Raw genomic sequence first — 24,638 nt, 5'->3', positions numbered from 1 at the left:
ACCAGCGCACAAGGGCCCGGAGTGAAAAAATGCGTTAATATCGGGATCTCCGACCTCGGAGACACGCGCGGTTTCGACGCTCCCGGAGTAGATGGTAAATCGTACGCCTTGCAACTGAAAAACAACATTTACAAACGCGTTGAAATCCCCTCCGGTGGAACCCTAAGTGATATGATAGATACCACAAGAGCAACAGTCAACACTAAGTACGCCCTTGTCAACACCGGTGATAATAATTGGATAATATACCCATCGTTCGGGGGTAAACTGTTCGACTTAGACGATGTTGAGAGCACTACCGTCGTCCAAAACAAACCATATATGCTCGTCTTCACCGAAGATAACAAGTGGGTGTTGTTACCCGATAACGACTGGTTTCTCAATATTAGACTCGTCTCCCCCTACGTGTTCACTGATAACAAAGACAACCACCTAAACAAAGTCGTGAACAATGGAACCCTGCTCGTGGCTTACGTCCCAACTCAGAGACGTAGCATAGTCGTCAGCCCAGTCAACACTATAGCAGCCCACATGCTATCGAGTAAACCAGCCATACAAAACGTGAAATTGCAGTTGGTGTCTGAATTCGAAGGTGTGGTCACTATACTAGAGGATCTACCGGCAAACTCAACACTGATCATCAAAGTCTACCTAGGGGAACCATCGGGGAATGATGTCGAGATCGTGAAGGGGATCAAACTCGGGTGGGGCAAACAACATCAGTATCAAGTTTGCAATGTTTACGTGCGGGTGGGTGTCGACTCCAAGACCAGTCTGCAGGGGGTCAACGTGATCGTGGAAAACAAGATATCACTAATCAATATCTTCCTGCCTGACAACATACACTTCATGGGTATGAAGTTAACCCCTGAATTATTATCAGAAAACCAGTTGGAAATTATATCGTAATAGTATAATAATGACCAGTCATCATCCCAACACTACGCTTAACGACCTAGGAGACACGGAGGGATTCGATCAGCCTGGTGAGGAAGATGAATTATATATCCTGCACTTCAAAGACAACGTGTACAGACGGGTGCCGTTATCAGATTTTAAAGAGCCCAAATGGCTGATCAACTTAACACTCACCTCACCTTATATCACAATGGATACATATACAAAATATGTCACTAAGATTAGGAACAACGGTATCTGGACCGGGGATTTCATTCCGGATAGGGTATTCATAGCAACTTCTGAGACCGAAAAAAATAGGTTAATGCCTGGAGAAGACAATAAATTAGCATTTATCAATTATAATCCTAACGTAAGTCTTAATACATCCTCCCCTTTCACACTCATCATAGAAGTCTTCTTTGTATTTTTAGGTAATGAAAACACCTCAAAAGTACACCAAATTTTACCCGGGGTGTCAATACACTGGTACGAACACACAAGAAAATATTGTCGTATTGTTATACAACGGGATACCTACGGGGGTCCTATAAACCGCTTAATAAATCTCAGTGGGGTTTTTATTACAACAGAAAATTCTATTAGACTCTCACCTATTACCCTGAATACTAGTATACAACTTGTAGACTTCAAATACATTGAAGGACTATTAAATGAAACCCAATTAAAATATCTTTCAAAATATATATTATAGGATGGGTCTGTACCCAGTCGTAGAGGAAGTAGCGAAGACGTTGGATGCCGTAGATGGGTTCCGCTTGAGGCAGTTATGTGATGTGAAACGTCAACTAGAACAAGACCGTGACACGCGGAAAGCACTATGTAAAAAGTACAATAGAGCTTTCAATATCGTGGACGGGGCTGACAATACCCTTATGGCAACCAGCATGGGACTAGGGGCGGCAGGTGTTGGGTTGTTGGCTACCATCGTGGCCGCACCTATAGTGCTAGGTATTGAAATAACGGCAGGGGTGGCAGGGTTAGCAGGATTGGCGCTTAAGTTAGTATCACGCAGACTTAATCGTAAGGCATTGAAACACGACGAGATCAGGGTTCTGGCCGAAGCAAAGCTGAACACAGTGAGTGAGCGTATTTCCACGGCACTCTCTGATAGTAAGATCTCAGAAGAGGAGTTTCGTTCAATCCTCTCTGAACTCAAAAAATATAACGGAATGAAACAAGATATTCGATCCAAGTCTCGTAAGTCTGCTATCAGCGAGGACGAGAAAAAAAAGTACATAGAACAGGGGATACAAAAAGCCCAGCAAGCCTTTATTATGAACACCAAAGAGATCGTAGGCGGTTCACGTTAAACTGTTTCATCGATATAAACATGACATAGGCCGCCAAAGTGAGGTATCTATACCAGCCGGGGGAACACGAGGGCGATAGCCGTAAGCGGGCCACCGATCCTATATGGTCAGTCAAAACTTACAACATAGATAAAGTGGATATGAAAGCCGACGAACCTAACTTGTACTACTTGAGGGGTGGGCCGGGTAGGGGGTTTGTAAGAGAAGAATTATTGATCGTACCGTACGGCACAGTGTTACCTCCAACACACGTTAAGTAGTAGGGGTAATAGTAGCAAGAGCTAATGACCCAACCAAAGCCTTATTTACTAAATAAGGCTTTGTAGAGACATTTCTTGAAAGTGGTCCAGAACTGTCATTCCCTATACTACTAATGTGCTACTCACAAGGGGTTTACTGCTACTCTACTCATCCATAAGTACTACTTATGTCATCTGAGGTCTACTAGATGCTTGAAGGGATCCACACTGTCAGCTTATTTGGCAGCAATTAGCTCAGTCATCACCATGAAGTAAGGGGTGAGGCTAACGAAGGTTCCAGAATTAGTTGCATTATTGAGATGCTTTGAATTAGAAGATCAACAGCAGAAGTTCCGAACTCCTGCATGGAACCTAATGTGGTACTGCAGCACCTCATCAGTGAAGATTTTGAGCCTCTGACACAGACATCTTTTAAGTTGCTCACTCAGAAGACGATATTTATTCTTGCCTTAGCAACCGCAGCCAAGATATCTGAAAACCATGCCTTAGATTTGGTCGTACAAGATTTGAAGCTGGTAACCACGCTGCTGTCCACGTAGACTTTAGGTTGGACATCATCGTCAAGAATCAACTGCTGGGATCGACAGATCCCAGATCTGATCCAAGAACCAGATCGACAGTTTTATGTTCCAGCTCTATTGAATATCCTGGGTCCAGATGACACACAGGACACCATGTGTCCAGTAAGAGCACTGAAGATCTACTTAGGAAGAAGTGCTGCAAGAAGAAGACAGTTCTGCATTTGTTTATCCCTTTGTCTCCCACATCGACTGTAGAAGTCTCACACACGATGGTCTCCTTTTGGATCAAGGAAGTGATCCTTGAGCAGCAGGATAAGTCAGCGCATGAGTGAACCTATACTCAGTTTTGGTAAAGTCCTTACCTGAACATATGGGTCGTTCCAGATATTTAGACAACAAGCTGTCTAGTATGTCTTAACTCCACATAATCTATAAAATTACATCTCACACCTAGTGTAAGAAGGTGATCCACCATCAGCCGCAAGAATAATTCCCAGAGGGTGAATACATGCAAACAGAGAGGGAGAACAATCTAACAGGGAATCGTAGAGCTGAATGACCCGTCACCTTTTCTGTCAGATTCAGCAAGCAATAATGCATGAGTCACGATGAGGAAAAATATGTAATTATAATGATATAATTGATATTTCATACTTAGCCTGACTCATGAGATGAAGCCCTTCCAGCCATCTCCTCACAAAACTCTTTGTCAGTCTGTGTGGAGGCATATTGTCAGAGAGAGTGAGGATTGTCATTTGGTTGGACACATGGTTGGTTTGGTGAGAGAGGGGAGATGGCTCAGGTTGAGTTATTGTACGGTCACTTCTAGGAAATTTGAAGGGATTCAACTTTCCACTAACCGTTCGGAAGGGAAGGGGAGATAAGCAATAGAGCGTGAGTCAGAATAAGTATACAATACAAATTGTAGGATAAAAATTACATTTTTACATTCTTGGTTTTTTTTTTTAAAAGTTAAGTAAGGTGTCAAATCCAAGGTACTACCTTGAAAATTTATTTTACTGCTGTATTTCATATTAGTATTGAAATATGTTTATAAAGAAAACCCCCTAAAATTGAGTAATAAAAGTAAATTTACTTTTAAGAGAATTTAATTGACATATTACTTTTTATAGGTGTTGCCACAAGGGGAGCTGTTTCTCAAACAAATGCTGTTGGTGACAAACTTAGATTTGGAACATATTTTTCTACAAAATGATGCTAAATTTAGCAATTTCTTCACATTTTGATATTTCGTATCCAACCTCCTTACGCAGTGAAGTGCTGGATTTTGCTTTTCAGTGTTAGTCACCAACCGTACAATAATGCAACCGGCACTGTGTAAATGAGCGTCTTGGTGTCCAACAGATGTTCAATCATTGGCAGTATCATCTAATACTTGTCACAAGCTTCAGTCGGTCATCCCTTAAAGTGTGGGATGATACATCAATGTATTGTGATACCAGACTCTAACCCTGATGCATCAATGTATTGTAATACCAGACTCTAACCCTGATGCATCAGTGTATTGTGATACCAGACTCTAACCCTGCTGCATCAATGTATTGTCATACCAGACTCTAACCCTGCTGCATCAATGTATTGTCATACCAGACTCTAACCCTGATGCATCAATGTATTGTCATACCAGGCTCTAACCCTGATGCATCAATGTATTGTCATATCAGACCCCAACCCTGATACATTAATGGATTGTCATATCACAAGAGACAGTGATGATCTTGGTGTCATGTATGAGTCATCACACACCTATTAGATTCATGTAAGGCTTTAAAGGATATGATCCAGAAAAGCTGAAATTACTAAAAAGTCCCAAGACAATTTGTTTGAAGCTAAGTGAGCTTGTCGTGGGTGGTTACTGCTAGACACATATTAGATGATCCTGCACACTAAACACATTTGTGACAAGAGAGGCGGTACAACGAATTGGGCAAGTACACTTGGCTGCTACAGCTTGACATGCTTGACGATTATGCATGTGCAATACATGCTAACTGTGACATGAAATCAACACCGCTACTGATTAACACCAGTCTCGCTACTGTTTTACGTCTGTCTCAATACTGTTAAACAGATTTCAGTTGTAGTAAAAAATGTCCAAGTTAGGAAAACATGGGCAAATAGTTCATTCTCAGGCAAGGGAGACATACAAAGTTATCATGTATATGGACAAAAATTGTGCAACCAAAGGAGATTCTCTTTTACAAAGTAGCCTTGCTACTGGACTCTCAACGGCAACTTTAAAGCGCATTAAGGCAGAAGGTGGTAGGAGTGAGAGTGGACCTACATTTATCAGTCCCACCAAGTTGCGCAAACCCAAAACTTGCAGTTACAAACTTGATGATTTCGACTGGTGTGCAGTCCATCAATTTGTACAAAGTTATATGGCATAAAAAAACAACTACCCACTCTGGATACGATGTATGACATGGCAAAGTGCCATTCAATTCGTTGGGATTGTACCTGTTCCCAAATTGAGTGTGCTATAACAATTCATGCGTGAAACGCATGGGGAAAATGAACTTCTCAATATTTATCAGACAACCTGTCTCCCTCTTGTTTCAAGTGGATTGTTCTGTGGGGTGTTCCCAAGTATGCAAATTGGGGTCATTTGTCAGGTCGTGGATCATCTTATATGTGTTTTCCAGTAGGTCAGGAAACTCTTGAAAGTCGCTTAGATTGTAGCTGTCTCAGTCTGTACATTTGGTGTCTGTCTGCAACTTGGGCAACTCCTCCAGACCTTTGGCATATCTTCAGGGTTTATGAAGCTGAATATCATCACAGCATACTCAAAGCAACTGGTCAGGATTGTGTTCTAAATTTGAACCTGGTTTTCATGGCATGTCTGTATTGAAAGCATTAATTTGTTGTTCAGTCTTGGAATGATAAGTGGTGGTGCCATCTGGCTGCTCACTGTCCTGCTTGTCATTCTTACACAAATGTCAACAACAGGTTAATTACAGATTGTCTCTTAATGATTGTACGGTGTATTATGTGGACTAGTAAGAGTAATTTTTTGCTGGTATAGCTGTTTCTTCTGTATGTAGGGAGGCCAGTGTTTTGACCTTTGCTTGAATTTTTTCTCAGTGCACTTCTTTCATTGTAAGCATGTTCACCCCAGAAAGTGGGAGTTGACATTTGTGAGTGTGAAGATTGATAAATTCATTCACAATTTTCCACTTGCAGATTTTCTCCAGTAAGACAGCGGAACTCGTCACCTACCACCAGACTGAGATCCAGCAGTACCTGCCTCGCGAAGGGTAAGCAAATGTTTGGATGCCATTGCTACCAAATGTTGTTGTGGGTTTTTTTGTTTCCATGGTAATCAGGAAATTTCATTCCAGATGGGTCGAGGAAGATCCTCTGGAGATTCTGGAGTCCGTACAGACTTGTATGACTACAGCTGTCGACAACCTGAAACGTCTCGACATCCCAGTCTCTGACATCAAATGTAAGTCACATATCGACCATCCCTGTCTCTGACATCAAATGTAAGTCAGGTATCGACCATCCCAGTCTCTGACATGGAATGTATGTCACATATCGACGATCCCAGTCTCTGACATGGAATTTAAGTCAGGTATCAACGATCCCAGTCTCTGACATCAAATGTAAGTCAGGTATCAATGATCCCAGTCTCTGACATCAAATGTAAGTCACATATCGACCATCCCAGTCTCTTGACATGGAATGTAAGTCAGGTATCAATGATCCCTGTCTCTGACATCAAATGTAAGTGAGGTATCAACGAACCCTGTCTCTGACATCAAATGTAAGTCAGGTATCAACGATCCCAGTCTCTGACATCAAATGTAAGTCAGGTATCAATGATCCCAGTCACTGACATCAAATGTAAGTCACATATCGATCATCCCTGTCTCTGACATCAAATGTAAGTCAGGTATCAACGATCCCTGTCTCTGACATCAAATGTAAGTCTCGTATCGACCATCCCAGTCTCTGACATCAAATGTAAGTCTCGTATCGACCATCCCAGTCTCTGACATCAAATGTAAGTCACGTATCAACGATGTCTATCTCTGACATGGAATGTAAGTCACGACGTCCCAGTCTCTGACATAGAATGTAAGTCACGACATCCCAGTCTCTGACATCAAAGTCAAAGTCATTCGTATACCATCCTGGTCATCTGCATGAAATGTGATTTTTGTATGAAATGCCAGTCTCTCACAAAGTCCACTGAATTATGCACTAGACTGGGCCTTTAAATTTGAGATGCATTTTGGACATCTGCTGGTTTGAAATCAGACCATTTTTAGCAGCTTCTGTCCAAAGTGATTTTATATGTTTTTTGTTGTTTTTTTTTAACAATGCACACCTGTCACTAGCTGACCCAACCAAGGTAAACACTGACAAATATTCTTAGTAGTATCTCATCACTCTCACATCTGAGAGGATGCCGGGAACAGATCTCAAACCTCTTGGTAACTCATGCAGGTGGCTATGTGTGTGCCTCTTTATCATTGTACTTGTGTGCCTCTTCATCATCATATGTGTGCACCTCTTCCTCGTATGTGTGTGCCTCTTAATCATCCCACGTGTTTGCCTCTTCATCATCCTATGTGTATGCCTCTTCATCATCTTACATGTGTGCCTCTTCATCTTATGTGTGTCTTCATCTTCATGTATGTGCTTCTTCATCATTGTGTGTGCCTCTTCATCATCATATGTGTGTGTCTTCATCATCATATGTGTGAGCCTCATCATTGTGTGTGCCTCTTCATCATCATATGTCTTCATCATCACATGTGTGCATCTTCATCATCATATGTGCGCCTCTTCATCATCTTATATGTGTGCCTTCATCATCATGTGTATGTGCCTCTTCATCATCTTATGTGTGTGCCTCTTCATCATCAAATGTGTGTGAGTCTTCATCATAATGTGTGTCTTAATCATCTCATGTGTTTGTCTCTGCATCGTCTTATGTGTGTGCCGCTTCATCATCTCTTGTGTGTGCTTGTGTAATGAGCTGTGAGTGTGCCTCTCCGACATCCAACGTGTGTCCTTGATTGGTTGTCCCAATCTCTACAGCTGGAAATAGGTTTTAGCTGTCAGGGTCTAAGATTGAAGGTGTGATATTTGGTGAAATACTTTGTCAGTTCATCACATGTCTACATAAGTCAAGTCAAGTTGTGATACTGTGTTACAGTTGAGTCATGCTATTAAATACAGATACACATCTATATCTCAGGCATTGGAATCACCAATCAACGGGAGACAACCATTGTATGGGACAAGACAACTGGAGAACCCCTGTACAATGCTATTGGTGAGTCAGGACTGATGTGTTGGCTGTCCAGGTTTTGTGTAAGAATGAATGTTTCCATTATACCACAACCATGGTAACAGTTACCTGGAAGCTGAATCTCATAAGGTGAGCTAATAACAGGCAAAGACACATTAACAATAACATATGACATGTGACACTGATGTTACACATGTTGTATGGAGATCTTCCTCCATGATACTGTGTAGGGGTCTGAGGTCATCAAAATAATTCAAGCAGACAAACCTCGACTGAATGTACTCTGCCAAATGTAAATCAAGAATGGATCCAATGATGTCAGCTTCCTTTTCTTTGGCACTGGAGGGAAGAAAACCCACACCTTGTACAGGACACAATTTATGTTCAATGGTTTTCCTGTTTTGTAGTTAATATATTTGCAAACTAAAAACCGCCATATAGCTGGAATATTGCTGAGTGCAGCATAAAACTAAACTCACTCACTCTCTCTGTCCATGCTATAGTGTGGCTGGACCTTCGGACTGCCTCAACAGTGGACAGCTTGGTGGGGAAAACACCACAGAGAAACAAGGACTATCTCAGGGTGAGTAGAGACACTCCAAATACTCCAGATTTTCATATTAGAAACCCCTACCTTCTGCCTGAAAAGTAGCAAGACACAGCTCATCACAACTTCACACAAGTCTTTTGAGAATGCTGAAGTTGCATTGCAGATTTGGGTCCCTTGAGCATACAGCTTTTCAATATTTTCTCCAGCATCAAGCCCAAGATATTCTCAAATTGAACTTTCTTCTTAGGCTCTGACAGTCTCCTCCTTGTGTTAGAGACCTTTTACTGCGGTCTCCTCATTGTGTTAGAGATGCCTTACTGTAGTCTCCTTGTGTTAGAGATGCCTTACTGCAGTCTCCTCCTTGTGTTAGAGATGCCTTACTGCAGTCTCCTTGTGTTAGAGATGCCTTACTGCAGTCTCCTCCTTGTGTTAGAGATGCCTTACTGCAGTCTCCTCCTTGTGTTAGAGATGCCTTACTGCAGTCTCCTCCTTGTGTTAGAGATGCCTTACTGCAGTCTCCTTGTGTTAGAGACATTTCACTGCAGTCTCCTCCTTGTGTTAGAGATGCCTTACTGCAGTCTCCTCCTCGTGTTAGAGATGCCTTACTGCAGTCTCCTCCTTGTGTTAGAGATGCCTTACTGCAGTCTCCTCCTTGTGTTAGAGATGCCTTACTGCAGTCTCCTTGTGTTAGAGACATTTCACTGCAGTCTCCTCCTTGTGTTAGAGATGCCTTACTGCAGTCTCCTCCTTGTGTTAGAGATGCCTTACTGCAGTCTCCTCCTTGTGTTAGAGATGCCTTACTGCAGTCTCCTCCTTGTGTTAGAGATGCCTTACTGCAGTCTCCTCCTTGTGTTAGAGATGCCTTACTGCAGTCTCCTTGTGTTAGAGACATTTTACTGCAGTCTCCTCCTTGAGTTTTAGGGTTTTTAATTGACCAACAAAGTTGGACATCCATTGAATCCCTAAGGTAGTGAGCTAGTACTGTCTACCGGTTGTTATCCTGCAGTGGCTGAGGATGTTAGATAACTGAATGGTTTGATTAGGTGCCAGACTCTGATAGTATGGGTTTGAATTCGAGTGAGGACTCAACTAAAAGAGAACTCTCACTTTACTGAGGAAGTGTAATCCCACAGCGAACTGTTATAATAATACAGTGAGTGATCCTCCCATGTGTTGTAGCCCAAGTGCGGACTTCCGATCACTACCTACTTCAGTGCGGTCAAACTCCGCTGGCTGCTGGACCACAGTGAGAAGGTGAAGGTCGCTGTCAAGGAAGGTCGATGTCTGTTCGGCACAGTTGACGCCTGGCTGTTATGGGTATGTGGTTCTCCTCAACAGTTTTTTAAAAGTGAAGGAGCATAATGTCGACTCTCACTATTGCCAATAATGGAATCTCCAGAGAAACAAGTATAAGTTAGTTGAGGCCCAGTCTGATCCAGAATCTCCAGGGAGAGACAAGTATATGATTACACGATGCCATTTAGAAAGTGGTCAAATGCAACATATGTCATATTTGGGATTTCACTTTCTTAGTAAAGTACAAATTCTAGTACTTTTTTGGTTAAGTCCCATCCGGGATTCAAACCCTCACCCTCAGAGTCAGGCACCTAATCGCCAGCACACAAAGTCAGCCGCCTAGCCTGCTCAGCCACCGCGACTTCCACAAAAATGGTAGTCTAGACTACATCCTTTGTGTACACCTCATCAGAATAGGCAGTCTAGACTACCAGTTGTCCGACTTTCATTTTTGTGGAAGTCGCGGTGGTTGAGCGGGCTAGGCGGCTGACTTTGTGTGCTGGCGATTAGGTGCCCAACTCTGAGGGTGAGGGTTTGAATCCCGGATGGGACTCAACCATAAAAGTTCTAGAATTTGTACTTTCCTAAGAAATTGAAATCCCAAATATGACATATGAGACAAGTATAGGTTAGTGGAGGCCCAGTCTGTCCCGGAATCTCCAGAGAGAGATAAGTATACATTAGTGGGGGCCCAGTCTGTTCCGGAATCTCCAGAGACACAAGCATAGGTTAGTTGGGCCTAGTCTGTTCCCAAATCTCCAAAGAGAGACACACAAAGGTCCATACTCTACAGAGACAAGTACTTGGGACCAAGTCTGATCCAGAATCTACATAGAGAGACAAGTACATGCAAGTGTGGACCCAGTCTGATCCAGAATCTCCAGAGAGAGACAAGTACATGCAAGTGTGGACCCAGTCTGATTCAGAATCTCCAGAGAAAGACAAGTACATGCACGTACATTCAGAATCTCCAGAGAAAGACAAGTACATGCAAGTGTGGACCCAGTCTGATCCAGAGTCTCCAGAGAGAGACAAGTGTAGATTAGTGGAATCTCGAGAGGGAGGCAAGTGTAGGTTGTTCTGACCTAGTTTGATCTAGTATTCCCACAGGGAGACAATATGTCACACATTTTATGCTGATACTCCAAGGTCCCATTATGTCAGTTCAGAATCTTAAGTAGCACCTTGTGTGATTACAGTCTAAGTAAACTTAGTCTCAGTGTATTTTGTTACACTCCACTGAGTCTAACAAAACCTAGTAGAAGGTCGCGTCAGGTAACCTATGAGCAACCAGTGACCATCCAATCAAACGTGAGACAGTTAAATAGATTTAACCATTCAGACAACGGCTACTATTTAGGGATCGGAGGAACTTTCAAAATATTCATGTCACAGATCTGACACAAACAAAAATCCGCAAATAACACAGTTATTTGACTTGCAGTATGTAAGCTTTGGGATTTCTGTTGACATGGTTACCAGTAGCTAATATTTCCGCAAGATGACATTCTTGAACATTGCCAAAAACACTATTTTTAGCGACTGTTTACTCACCGTTGTCATGGCTGTACGTACACCGTGTGCATCACCCGAAAGCGAGTGTATGCTAAATAGCATTCGAAATCGTTCGGATATGAACATTTTCGAGATAAAAAGTTCAAAAGGTGCGTGTGAATGTGCACCTCCACGATTTGGTAAGCTGTGTTGTGATTGGTCAATCTCAAAGATTACCTGACATGACCTCCCATAAGGTTTTGTTAGACTCAGTAGTGGAGTGGAACGAAAAGTACTGAGGATAAGTTTACTTAGACTGGTGTGATTATTGACTGTAATAAGGGTCATATTCTGTGAGTTTAGGGTCTCGAGAGGCACCTTGTGAGATGTTTCACTGAAGTTAGTCCATGTTTGTATCCTGACAGAAAATGACAGGTGGGACTAATGGAGGCAAGCACTACACCGACGTAACCAATGCCAGTCGCACCATGCTGATGAGTCTACACACACTTGAGTGGGATGACGACCTGTGTAGGTAGGTGTCTGCTAACAATGAAAATAGATGTGCGTGTAGTTAGTTGTTTGTGTATTTCGGTGTCCTTGGAGGAAGGTGTCAGTGTATGGAGGCTTTAGTCCTTGTGTACATTTACCATTGAAATCCCTTTCTTCTGTTCCCCAGATTCTTTGACATTCCAAAAGAGATCCTACCCGAAATCCACAGCTCGTCAGAGATCTATGGTCATGCTGTTGATGGACCACTCAAGGGCCTGCCAATATCAGGGGTATGTGTCATCGGCACTCTGTCTGTTTAATGTGGCAGGGGAGAAAATATTTTGTGTCTGAACTGGAAATATATATTTGCTTATAAGCAGAAATGTAAGTGTTACCTTGCAAAGATGATATTAGGTGAGATATTTTTCTGTTCTTGAAGAACACAGTTGAGGAAGTTGCAACTGCTTTTCAAGAGAGGAAAGAGAACATCATGAAGTTGGCAATGTATACTATTTCCTTTTGTCTTCATTCATGTTGTTTGTTTCTCACTACCTTAACACAAGATTTTATGCAGTGTCCTGCAGCTGCCATGTGTGCAGCTTGGCATGCCTGTATAACAACAGTTCAGTTCAGCACTATTAAAATCTGAAATTTTCCTTATCCTGACTCATGCTTATTATGCTTATCTCCTCCCTCTATGCGAAGATAGCGGAACACTTGAAATTCCTTGAAGCTCTCTTCTATTTGAAGCAGATGTACAGATAAGTTTTCCTTGTTTTTCAAGCCTTGAAACTGTATTTATCATTCTCCTGACATGTACCATATAGTACCAGGTATAAACCGAATGTTCAGGACCAAAGAATGTTGTCTTTAGAAGGGGGTTGGCTTATCGGCACAATTTCACAAAAGTATTTTTCTGGTCATTAGTGTCCTGTGAGGACGATCTTACAGGTTAGCGGTACTCCTGCTAGGAAGTTTACGATGATTACAGCCACTTTGTTACACATGATCAATTAAATACAAAACGAAGTATACAGTTTTCATTATTTCAAATTATTTTTCCTTAGTCTTTATTAAGTTCCTACCTATTTACACACAGTTATTAATTTTTAAAAGTTATAATCCTGTCCGGTCGGCATTTGACGCGCCAATTGGATCAGCTGTTTCCTGTCACTTCACATAAGGCGATTGCTTAATGTTGTTTCGTAGATGCCATGCAAGCGATAGGGGGCCCGATGCTATTGTTTTGTTGTTTGCACAAGCACTTTCCAGAAGTAAGCAGTTATTTGACTAGAGGCATTCATTTGTAACATGTTGTTATATCCCCCAGTGGAGAGCCACGATGCAATAACGCTAAGTTTCCCTTCACCGCTTTTTATTTTCATTGTCTATGGTCATCTTTTCACCAATATCAATGGCTTTCTGCTTGGTAACGGGATACAACTGGGGCAAATACCTCCGTTTTCGAAATTCTGAACATCAACCTTGCCAAGAGTATTTTCTGATTTGTAAGAAGGAATCTTATTGGATAAAAACTAGTTTCTAATGACGTTTATTTGCCTTAGTCTGCTATAAGGATCGTGAATGGTCAAAATCAAACATGTGACCTATGGCAGGCAGTCAGATAACAGCAATGGATAATGTCCTTTGTAAACTTATAGATTCAGACTGAAGTTTTGAGTAAAATCTTGCTATTCTGAACTTGTTAGACAACATACCACCACCTATACATACATTGCTGACCTTAGTACATGTATCATGACAAAAATGCTTTATGCACATTTTTTATCATTAAACATCGTGTCCGAGCATCAAGTTGGAGGTGACGAAAACCAAGATGTCACTTGAAGTATGGCACACTATCGCTCAAAAATGATGGAGGTTGTAAGTTGTAATGTTCATTTGACAACTTTTACGAGTTCTGTTGTTGATTGTAGTCTTCAGCTTATTCACTTAATTATCTCTCGGAAACATCGTTACTTTGCTCTTTCAAAACTTGATGACATGGACCCGTTGATGATGTACGTGTACGAGAATTTTTTCCAATAAAATAGGGAAAAATTGTTTATAATGTTAATTCTGTCGGTTCTATATTGTGAATATAGAACGGAAAACAAACATGGATTTTTAGAATAATGGTCAGTATAATCTTTATTAGATATTATTCTCACTTACTTACGTTTTACATCCAAGACTGTAACTGCGAGATGTCTTATGGTGTGGATTGACTGCGACCATATTTCCGTTTTACATCCAAGACTGTAACTGCGAGATGTCTTATGGTGTGGATTGACTGCGACCATACTTCCGTTTTACATCCAAGACTGTAACTGCGAGATGTCTTATGGTGTGGATTGACTGCGACCATACTTCCGTTTTACATCCAAGACTGTAACTGCGAGATGTCTTATGGTGTGGATTGACTGCGACCATACTTCCGTTTTACATCCAAGACTGTAACTGCGAGATGTCTTATGGTGTGGATTGACTGCGACCATACTTCCGTTTTACATCCAAGACTGTAACTGCGAGATGTCTTATGGTGTGGATTGACTGCGACCATACTTCCGTTTTACATCCAAGACTGTAACTGCGTGATGTCTTATGGTGTGGATTGACTGCGACCATACTTCCGTTTTACATCCAAGACTGTAACTGCGAGGTGTCTTATGGTGTGGATTGACTGCGACCATACTTCCGTTTTACATCCAAGACTGTAACTGCGAGATGTCTTATGGTGTGGATTGACTGCGACCATACTTCCGTTTTACATCCAAGACTGTAACTGCGAGATGTCTTATGGTGTGGATTGACTGCGACCATACTTCCGTTTTACATCCAAGACTGTAACTGCGAGATGTCTTATGGTGTGGATTGACTGCGACCATACTTCCGTTTTACATCCAAGACTGTAACTGCGAGATGTCTTATGGTGTGGATTGACTGCGATCATACTTCCGTTTTACATCCAAGACTGTAACTGCGAGATGTCTTATGGTGTGGATTGACTGCGACCATACTTCCGTTTTACATCCAAGACTGTAACTGCGAGATGTCTTATGGTGTGGATTGACTGCGACCATACTTCCGTTTTACATCCAAGACTGTAACTGCGAGATGTCTTATGGTGTGGATTGACTGCGACCATACTTCCGTTTTACATCCAAGACTGTAACTGCGAGATGTCTTATGGTGTGGATTGACTGCGACCATACTTCCGTTTTACATCCAAGACTGTAACTGCGAGATGTCTTATGGTGTGGATTGACTGCGATCATACTTCCGTTTTACATCCAAGACTGTAACTGCGAGATGTCTTATGGTGTGGATTGACTGCGACCATACTTCCGTTTTACATCCAAGACTGTAACTGCGAGATGTCTTATGGTGTGGATTGACTGCGACCATACTTCCGTTTTACATCCAAGACTGTAACTGCGAGATGTCTTATGGTGTGGATTGACTGCGACCATACTTCCGTTTTACATCCAAGACTGTAACTGCGAGATGTCTTATGGTGTGGATTGACTGCGACCATACTTCCGTTTTACATCCAAGACTGTAACTGCGAGATGTCTTATGGTGTGGATTGACTGCGACCATACTTCCGTTTTACATCCAAGACTGTAACTGCGAGATGTCTTATGGTGTGGATTGACTGCGACCATACTTACGTTTTACATCCAAGACTGTAAATGCGAGATGTCTTATGGTGTGGATTGACTGCGACCATACTTCCGTTTTACATCCAAGACTGTAACTGCGAGATGTCTTATGGTGTGGATTGACTGCGATCATACTTCCGTTTTACATCCAAGACTATAAATGCGAGATGTCTTATGGTGTGGATTGACTGCGACCATACTTCCGTTTTACATCCAAGACTGTAACTGCGAGATGTCTTATGGTGTGGATTGACTGCGACCATACTTCCGTTTTACATCCAAGACTGTAACTGCGAGATGTCTTATGGTGTGGATTGACTGCGACCATACTTCCGTTTTACATCCAAGACTGTAACTGCGAGATGTCTTATGGTGTGGATTGACTGCGACCATACTTCCGTTTTACATCCAAGACTGTAACTGCGAGATGTCTTATGGTGTGGATTGACTGCGACCATACTTCCGTTTTACATCCAAGACTATAAATGCGAGATGTCTTATGGTGTGGATTGACTGCGACCATACTTCCGTTTTACATCCAAGACTGTAACTGCGAGATGTCTTATGGTGTGGATTGACTGCGACCATACTTCCGTTTTACATCCAAGACTGTAACTGCGAGATGTCTTATGGTGTGGATTGACTGCGACCATACTTCCGTTTTACATCCAAGACTGTAACTGCGAGATGTCTTATGGTGTGGATTGACTGCGACCATACTTCCGTTTTACATCCAAGACTGTAACTGCGAGATGTCTTATGGTGTGGATTGACTGCGACCATACTTCCGTTTTACATCCAAGACTATAAATGCGAGATGTCTTATGGTGTGGATTGACTGCGACCATACTTACGTTTTACATCCAAGACTGTAACTGCGAGATGTCTTATGGTGTGGATTGACTGCGACCATACTTCCGTTTTACATCCAAGACTGTAACTGCGAGATGTCTTATGGTGTGGATTGACTGCGACCATACTTACGTTTTACATCCAAGACTGTAACTGCGAGATGTCTTATGGTGTGGATTGACTGCGACCATACTTCCGTTTTACATCCAAGACTATAAATGCGAGATGTCTTATGGTGTGGATTGACTGCGACCATACTTCCGTTTTACATCCAAGACTGTAACTGCGAGATGTCTTATGGTGTGGATTGACTGCGACCATACTTCCGTTTTACATCCAAGACTGTAACTGCGAGATGTCTTATGGTGTGGATTGACTGCGACCATACTTCCGTTTTACATCCAAGACTGTAACTGCGAGATGTCTTATGGTGTGGATTGACTGCGACCATACTTCCGTTTTACATCCAAGACTGTAACTGCGAGATGTCTTATGGTGTGGATTGACTGCGATCATACTTCCGTTTTACATCCAAGACTGTAACTGCGAGATGTCTTATGGTGTGGATTGACTGCGACCATACTTCCGTTTTACATCCAAGACTATAAATGCGAGATGTCTTATGGTGTGGATTGACTGCGACCATACTTCCGTTTTACATCCAAGACTGTAACTGCGAGATGTCTTATGGTGTGGATTGACTGCGATCATACTTCCGTTTTACATCCAAGACTGTAACTGCGAGATGTCTTATGGTGTGGATTGACTGCGACCATACTTCCGTTTTACATCCAAGACTGTAACTGCGAGATGTCTTATGGTGTGGATTGACTGCGACCATACTTCCGTTTTACATCCAAGACTATAAATGCGAGATGTCTTATGGTGTGGATTGACTGCGACCATACTTCCGTTTTACATCCAAGACTGTAACTGCGAGATGTCTTATGGTGTGGATTGACTGCGACCATACTTCCGTTTTACATCCAAGACTGTAACTGCGAGATGTCTTATGGTGTGGATTGACTGCGACCATACTTCCGTTTTACATCCAAGACTGTAACTGCGAGATGTCTTATGGTGTGGATTGACTGCGATCATACTAACGTTTTACATCCAAGACTGTAACTGGCAGATGTCTGATGCGGGGGGTCGGCTTATGCACGAAACATACCATTTTGACACTGATTTTGGGGGTCAAGTTAGGGGTCGGCCTATCTATTGGATTGGCTTACACATGGTAATATATGGTAATTACTGTGAAATATATACAGGTAAACGTTAATTAAGCGCCAAAACATTCATAAGAATATATTCATAGTCTGAATTAGTGTCAAGTAAGGACAATGAAATTTCACAGTATGCTATATGCCTGTATTGAAATGTATGACTGAAAACACAGTGTTGTTGACCTCCATACACATGCACGGGTTCTTTCAACTGAAAACACAGTGTTGTTGTGTTCCACATGCATACACGGCGACTGGTACAGAAGCACCAGAGATGTGCAGACTAGAGACGTCAAAGACCAACCCAGACCAGGACGTCCAAGAAAAAACAGTGCTCATGACGACAGGGCCTTAATTTGCTCAGCCAGATGCAATCCAATGACCCATGCTGAAGACCTCCATAGACAATGTCGTGTGAGCGTCACACTGTCCACGTATACCATTTCTCAAGGTAGACACATGCAAGAACACCTGACGTGGTGCAGGTTAAGGCAAAACTACAATCTCAGATACTGGTGCAGTGTCCACTTGTTTGATGAAAGTTGTCGTGTCTGGTGCCGCCACGATGAGGCTTATGACCTGGAAATGATTGAACCAACGGTCCCCTTTGGTGGTGGCTCAGTGATGGTGTGGGCTTGTGTGTCCTACGACTGCAAACTGGACCTAATCACAATACCAGGAACGATAAGCAGCCAACGTTATCAATGTCGCATCTTGGATGGTGCTGGAATAACCCATTTTGACAATCACACACTTGCCAGTCATCCATTATTCATGGATGATAAGGCCACGCTTCATCATGCCAGGGCAGTAGTTGATCATTTGAGGATCAATGCTATTGACACTATTCCATGACCAGCAATAAGCCTGGATCTTAATCACACAGAAGATTTATGGGATTATCTTGGACGCCAAGGATCTGACGTCTCATTTCATGCATGAGAATGCGTGTTGAAAATGTGATTCGTATGAGAGGTGGATACTTCCGATATTGACTAGACAGTTTGCAGAGATAGCCCTGATGACAACAAGCATATTCAAGTTGACATTGCAGATACCAGTATGGACTGGACAGTGATACTTTTCAGACTTAATGAAATGGTTTTTTTGACGCTTATTCACATAATTCCAATAAATTGGTATCAACAATAATCATTGGCTTCATTATTTGTGCAGTGATAGTGCAGGACATTCCTTCAGCAAAATCATTCCTATTTTACATGGAGTCAGACAGGAAATTGCACTTGTCTTGATTTGAATGTTGAACATTTCTGACAAAAGGGTGGTGCTTAATTAACGTGTAGATATATATATTATTCATGAGGTTGGGGCACATTTTATTCCACTCAGATTTGGTTTTAGTTGATGAAATTGTGCTTCCAATGTTACGGCTATCAGCGGTTGATCTGCATATATTATGCCCTTCATGCAAATCGGTTTGTTCTTCCACTTTTCGCTGTGAACTTTGCAAGAATTTATCTGATACAGATTTTGCTTTGTATTGATATACTGTTCAGAGGCGTGCTAAGGACAAACAACACTGGCTTTCTCAAGTCATGTAATAATATATATGTAATAAATGGGTCGATTCTGCGTCTAGTAACTGTGTGTTGACCACTGCTGACCACCATTCATGGCTCAGTGATATCGTCCCACCTGACAAAAGTCACATCTATGCCGAACCTCCACTGCTACTCCCTGAGATACTGATTGTCAGCATTCCTGATCAAAGTTCGGGGTATACCAGACCTTCACCAATGAAACCGTCGCCTACAAGATGATCAACGACAACTTCGATATCTTGACCTAGAGAAAACTTATCTACGGCTTGCCATACTGTATCGAAGTATTAGCATCAACACAACCTGTCCTTCAACACTGGGAGATTTACACTACAATCGACTCGGCGATTATACTAAAGCACCTTCAGCACTTCAGCAGGGAGGGTTTAATGCATGCTTCATCAGGTTACGGCTTCAGATATGGGTCATCATCACTGTTAAACTCGGATCTACATTCTTCACAGCAGTATGCATGCATGCGAAAATGCATTTGGTTAATGCGGAATCTGCATACCAGTTCAAGCCAGAAGATTCCAACTTTGAAGATGACACAAGTTCTATATTCTGGGAAGGATAATCTTTGCAACAAGATAAGTGTTGAGACAAGATTAAAGCCGTGATACCGCAAGTTCTGCTCTCTCCATTACCACTATGACACTAGCACTGTCTTCTTGGTCTACTTACCTCAGCACATGGAAAACTACAACTACGCCCATTACAACCTTGCAGATTATTTAAAAGCGTCACTACAAGGTCGGGTTGCCCACCTGGACAACAAGGTTGCAGCAGGAATTTGGGCGAGCAACGATAGCACTCTGCATGTCAACCACCTGGAGATGAAAGTTGTAATCACCACAGTACGACAATGGTCGACAGCATTGGTGAACAGAGCACTGATGGTCCTCACCAACAACTCCACTGTAGCCTTCTACATACACAAGCAGGGGTCAACATGGCCTCCCAGGTTGCTACAGCTAACCTTTCAACATCGTCGACGACTCGATTCTCTGCATAAAGGCATGTCACATGCCAGGTGCATGCAACATCATGACAGAACTGATATCACGTCCTTTACTACCATTTCCAATAGAGTGAATACATCAGGAGGCACCAGTCAGACTAATAGACCTATTTGCCACCAGGTTCAACAAAAACCAACATTCCTATCTCCAGTACCAGATCCATTTGCAAGGGCAATCCCAGAATGGAAGAACCTACTCATCCATCTGCACACCAAACAAGTGCTCAGATATCGTTCCAACTACACATATTGATCGTGTCAAAGCCTGCCAGTCTAAGTAAACTTATCCTCAGAACTTTTCGTTCCACTCCACTACTGAGTCTAACGAAACCTTATGGGAGGTAACTTTTGAGACTGACCAATCAGAATGCAGCTTATCAGAACGCAGCTTACCAAATCGCGAAAGTGCCACTCACCTCTTGAACTTTTTGTCTTGATAAGGTTCGTACCCGAACGATTCCGAGTGCTATTTGGCGTACACTTGCTTCCAGATGATGCACATGGCATACATACAACCATGACAATGGTGAGTAAACAGTCGCTGAAAATGGTGTTTTTGGCAATATTCAGAGATGTTATCTTGCGGAAATATTAGCTAATGGTAACCATGTCAACAGAAACCCCAAAGCGTTTATACTGCAGGTCAAATAACTGTGTCGCTCTAAGGTTACCTGACGCATGGTTTTGTTAGACTCAGTGGTGGAGTGTAACGAAATACACTGAGACTAAGTTTACTTAGACTGCAAAGCCTGCTTGAAACATCGAGGATATTCTGTTATAGCGGTGAAGACAGTCACCTTAGCTCTACATAGATCTACTCACTTCTTATACGACGATAAGTAGACGCAGGTTGAGGTGTGCACCAAGCAGAATTTTGACTTCAACTTCACCAATGGCATACTTAAAGGTCTTAAAGGTTGTACACAGTCGACCTACTTAGCTGTACTCAGCTCTGTTATCAGGAGATCTGAGGTCAAGTGCCAACGAAAAAGACGAATTTACTCGTCCTACTCAAGCTGGACAACCCACAACGGAGATTTAAGGCACCAGGGTTGGACTTGAATATTGTACTTCAGCATCTCACCTGTGACACTTACGAACCTCTACATCGGACATCCTTTGAACTGTCGACACAGACAACGCTGTTCCTACTCACCAGAGGTACGGCAGCATGGATGTCTGAAATACATGCTGTGGACTTCAATTGTACACGATTCGACACCGGTTCATAATGAGTTTGCACACCAAGGACTGTGATGGGATTTTGTCACCAAAAATCAACAGCCTGGACAACCAGCATGACAATTCCACATCCTGGCGTTACTGACAGTCCTTGGGCTACATGATACACAGGCTTTATCATTATGTCCAGTCAGAGCATTGAGACATAAGTTCAAGTGCCTATTCAACTTCCTTGCACATGAAGAAGGGTTGCAACTGGCCTTGACAGAAATCTTAACTTGCAGTTGCACTAGACACTAACAGGATGCTAGATGATGTATATATCATCAGGTTCCAGTCAATGAATGCTTCATGAGAAGACAAGTTTGACTTGTTGTGATCGTGCTGGCTCACAAATTAACACTGGAAGACCAGGAAGAACTACCACTGTTACAGTTCACGAAGGGGAAAGTCCTGGATGTACGTGTATGGCAGCCAACAGACAGAATCCAGCATAGTCTGACCCAGCTGCCGTCGGATTCTGTAAGCATAATAAGCATGAGTCAGGATAAGGAAAAATACGTAATTTTCTGCCCCTCTAAGGCACCCTGAATTCACAGTAATTCTGGTGTCGGCCATATGAGATTTCAGAGAGACTGACAGGTCATGTGACCATACTGGTGGGAAAGGGAGGCTTCTGGTGGGTGAGTGTATTGTGTATCCGCTTCAAATAGAAGAGAACTTCAAGGAATTTCAAGTGTTCCGCTATCTTCGCATAGAGGGAGGAGATAAGCATAGTAAGTATGATTGAGGATAAGTACAAAATATCACTATTGTTCAGAAAATTACATTCACATTGTATCTCAGATCCTTGGGGACCAGCAGGCTGCATTGGTGGGACAAACTTGCTTCCAGCTAGGCCAAGCCAAGAACACGTGAGTCACAACAGCTGTCAACAAAACTAGAAAACTGAAAACTGAACAGACAGTAAGCATGTAGTGATGTCGGGGTTGGACAACTGACCAGCTGTCAAGCATCTAGTCATGTCCAGGGTGAACAGCTGTCAAGCATGTAGCTATGTTAAGGGAAGACAGCTGTCAAGCATGTAGCTATGTTTAGGGTGAAGAGCTGTCAAGCTTGTAGCGATGTTTAGGGTGAAGAGCTGTCAAGCATGTAACTATGTTTAGTGAAGACAGCTGCCAATCATGTAGCTATGTTTAGGGTGAAGAGCTGTCAAGCCTGTAGCTATGTTTAGGGAAGACAACTGTCAAGCATGTAGCTATGTTTAGGGAAGACAACTGTCAAGCATGTAGCTATGTTAAAGGAAGACAGCTGTCAAGCATGTAGCTATGCTTAGGGTGTAGAGCTGTCAGGCATGTAGCTATGTATAGGGTGAAGAGCTGACAAGCATGTAGCTATGTTTAGGGAAGACAACTGTCAAGCATGTAGCTATGTTAAGGGAAGTCAACTGTCAAGCATGTAGCTATGTTTAGGGTGAAGAGCTGTCAAGCATGTAACTATGTTTAGGGAAGACAGCTACCAAGCATGTAGCTATGTTTAGGGTGAAGAGCTGTGAAGCCTGTAGCTATGTTTAGGATGAAGAGCTGTCAAGCATGTAGCTATGTTTAGGGAAGACAACTGTCAAGCATGTAGCTATGTTTAGGGAAGACAACTGTCAAGCATGTAGCTATGTTTAGGGTGAAGAGCTGTCAATCATGTAGCTATGTTTAGGGTGAAGAGCTGTCAAGCATGTAGCTATGTTTAGGGAAGACAACTGTCAAGCATGTAGCTATGATTAGGGAAGACAACTGTCAAGCATGTAGCTATGTTTAGGGTGAAGAGCTGTCAATCATGTAGCTATGTTTAGGGTGAAGAGCTGTGAAGCCTGTAGCTATGTTTAGGATGAAGAGCTGTCAAGCATGTAGCTATGTTTAGGGAAGACAACTGTCAAGCATGTAGCTATGTTTAGGGAAGACAACTGTCAAGCATGTAGGTATGTTTAGGGTGAAGAGCTGTCAATCATGTAGCTATGTTTAGGGTGAAGAGCTGTCAAGCATGTAGCTATGTTTAGGGAAGACAACTGTCAGATGTAACTGTTTAGGGTGAAGAGCTGTCAAGCATCTAGTCATGTCAATGATGAACAGCTGTCAAGCATGTAGCTATGTTTAGGGAAGACAGCTGCTTAGCATGTAGCTATGTTAAGGGAAGACAGCTGTCAAACATGTAGCTATGTTTAGGGAAGACAGCTGAGCAGCTATTAAGCATTTGGCCTTGTTGGGAGAGCAGTGATAGAAACTAGTGAAAATCTTTAGTGGCCCAAATGCTTCAAGTCTGGCCACCACTTTTTATCCTCCAGACATGTAATGCAGGGGGATATAGTCGACGCCTTGTCTGTCTGTCAGTCCGTCCATCCGTCTGTCCATAATAATTTTGTTTCCAGAGCATAACACAGAAACTGTTCAGTATTTTTAGACCAAACTTGATAGATATAATAATCTGAACCTATGGTTGTGCCATTTGCTATCTTTGTCACTTTTATTTTTTTTGTGTTTCCATGGAACATTTTGGTGTTAGTCTAATGGTGGGGTGGGCTTCGTTTCCGGAGCAGAACTAAAAAAACGCAAAACTTGTTAGATACACCAATCAGAACCTAACGTGGTGCCTTTTGCTCTTTACAGGTTTTTTGTGATTTATTATTTCCTCGGTTTCCATGGAAACGTTTTGGACTTGGTCAGGAAAGTGAGAGGTGTGTTTCATTTTCGGAGCACATCACAAACATGTTGCAATATCTGTGAGCAAAACATGGTAGATATGTGTGGCAGAACCCCAAAGTGGTGCCTTTTGCTCTTTGCAGGTTTTTGTGATGCATCATTTTCCCTGTTTCCATGAAAACGTTCGGACTTAGTCTCAAAATAGAGGGATGAACTTTGTTTCCTGAGCAGAACTCAAAAACTTCTAAATATCTTTCTGCAAAACTTGGCAGATATGTAGGGGAGACCCTAAAGTGGTGCATTTTG

The 24,638-nt window shown here is 42.3% G+C and overlaps 1 protein-coding gene across 2 annotated transcripts in view; it reads left to right on the top strand.

Annotated features, from left to right (window-relative positions):
- The window catches only part of LOC137286196 (glycerol kinase 3-like), a 67,296-nt gene that overhangs the window by 25,627 nt on the left and 17,031 nt on the right, over nt 1–24,638 (top strand). For both annotated transcript variants that reach the window (XM_067817922.1, XM_067817914.1), the window contains exons 2-9: nt 6,217–6,290; nt 6,375–6,481; nt 8,246–8,323; nt 8,803–8,882; nt 10,029–10,166; nt 12,065–12,174; nt 12,319–12,421; nt 22,489–22,556. In XM_067817922.1, the coding sequence (XP_067674023.1) occupies nt 6,217–6,290; nt 6,375–6,481; nt 8,246–8,323; nt 8,803–8,882; nt 10,029–10,166; nt 12,065–12,174; nt 12,319–12,421; nt 22,489–22,556 (758 nt within the window). The remainder of the gene's footprint in view (nt 1–6,216; nt 6,291–6,374; nt 6,482–8,245; nt 8,324–8,802; nt 8,883–10,028; nt 10,167–12,064; nt 12,175–12,318; nt 12,422–22,488; nt 22,557–24,638) is intronic.

Source organism: Haliotis asinina, chromosome 1 (genome assembly GCF_037392515.1).
Source record: "Haliotis asinina isolate JCU_RB_2024 chromosome 1, JCU_Hal_asi_v2, whole genome shotgun sequence".
NCBI lineage: Eukaryota > Metazoa > Mollusca > Gastropoda > Lepetellida > Haliotidae > Haliotis > Haliotis asinina.
The sequence above is the reverse complement of the archived record's forward strand: the minus strand, read 5'-3'. Positions and strand labels throughout refer to the sequence as shown.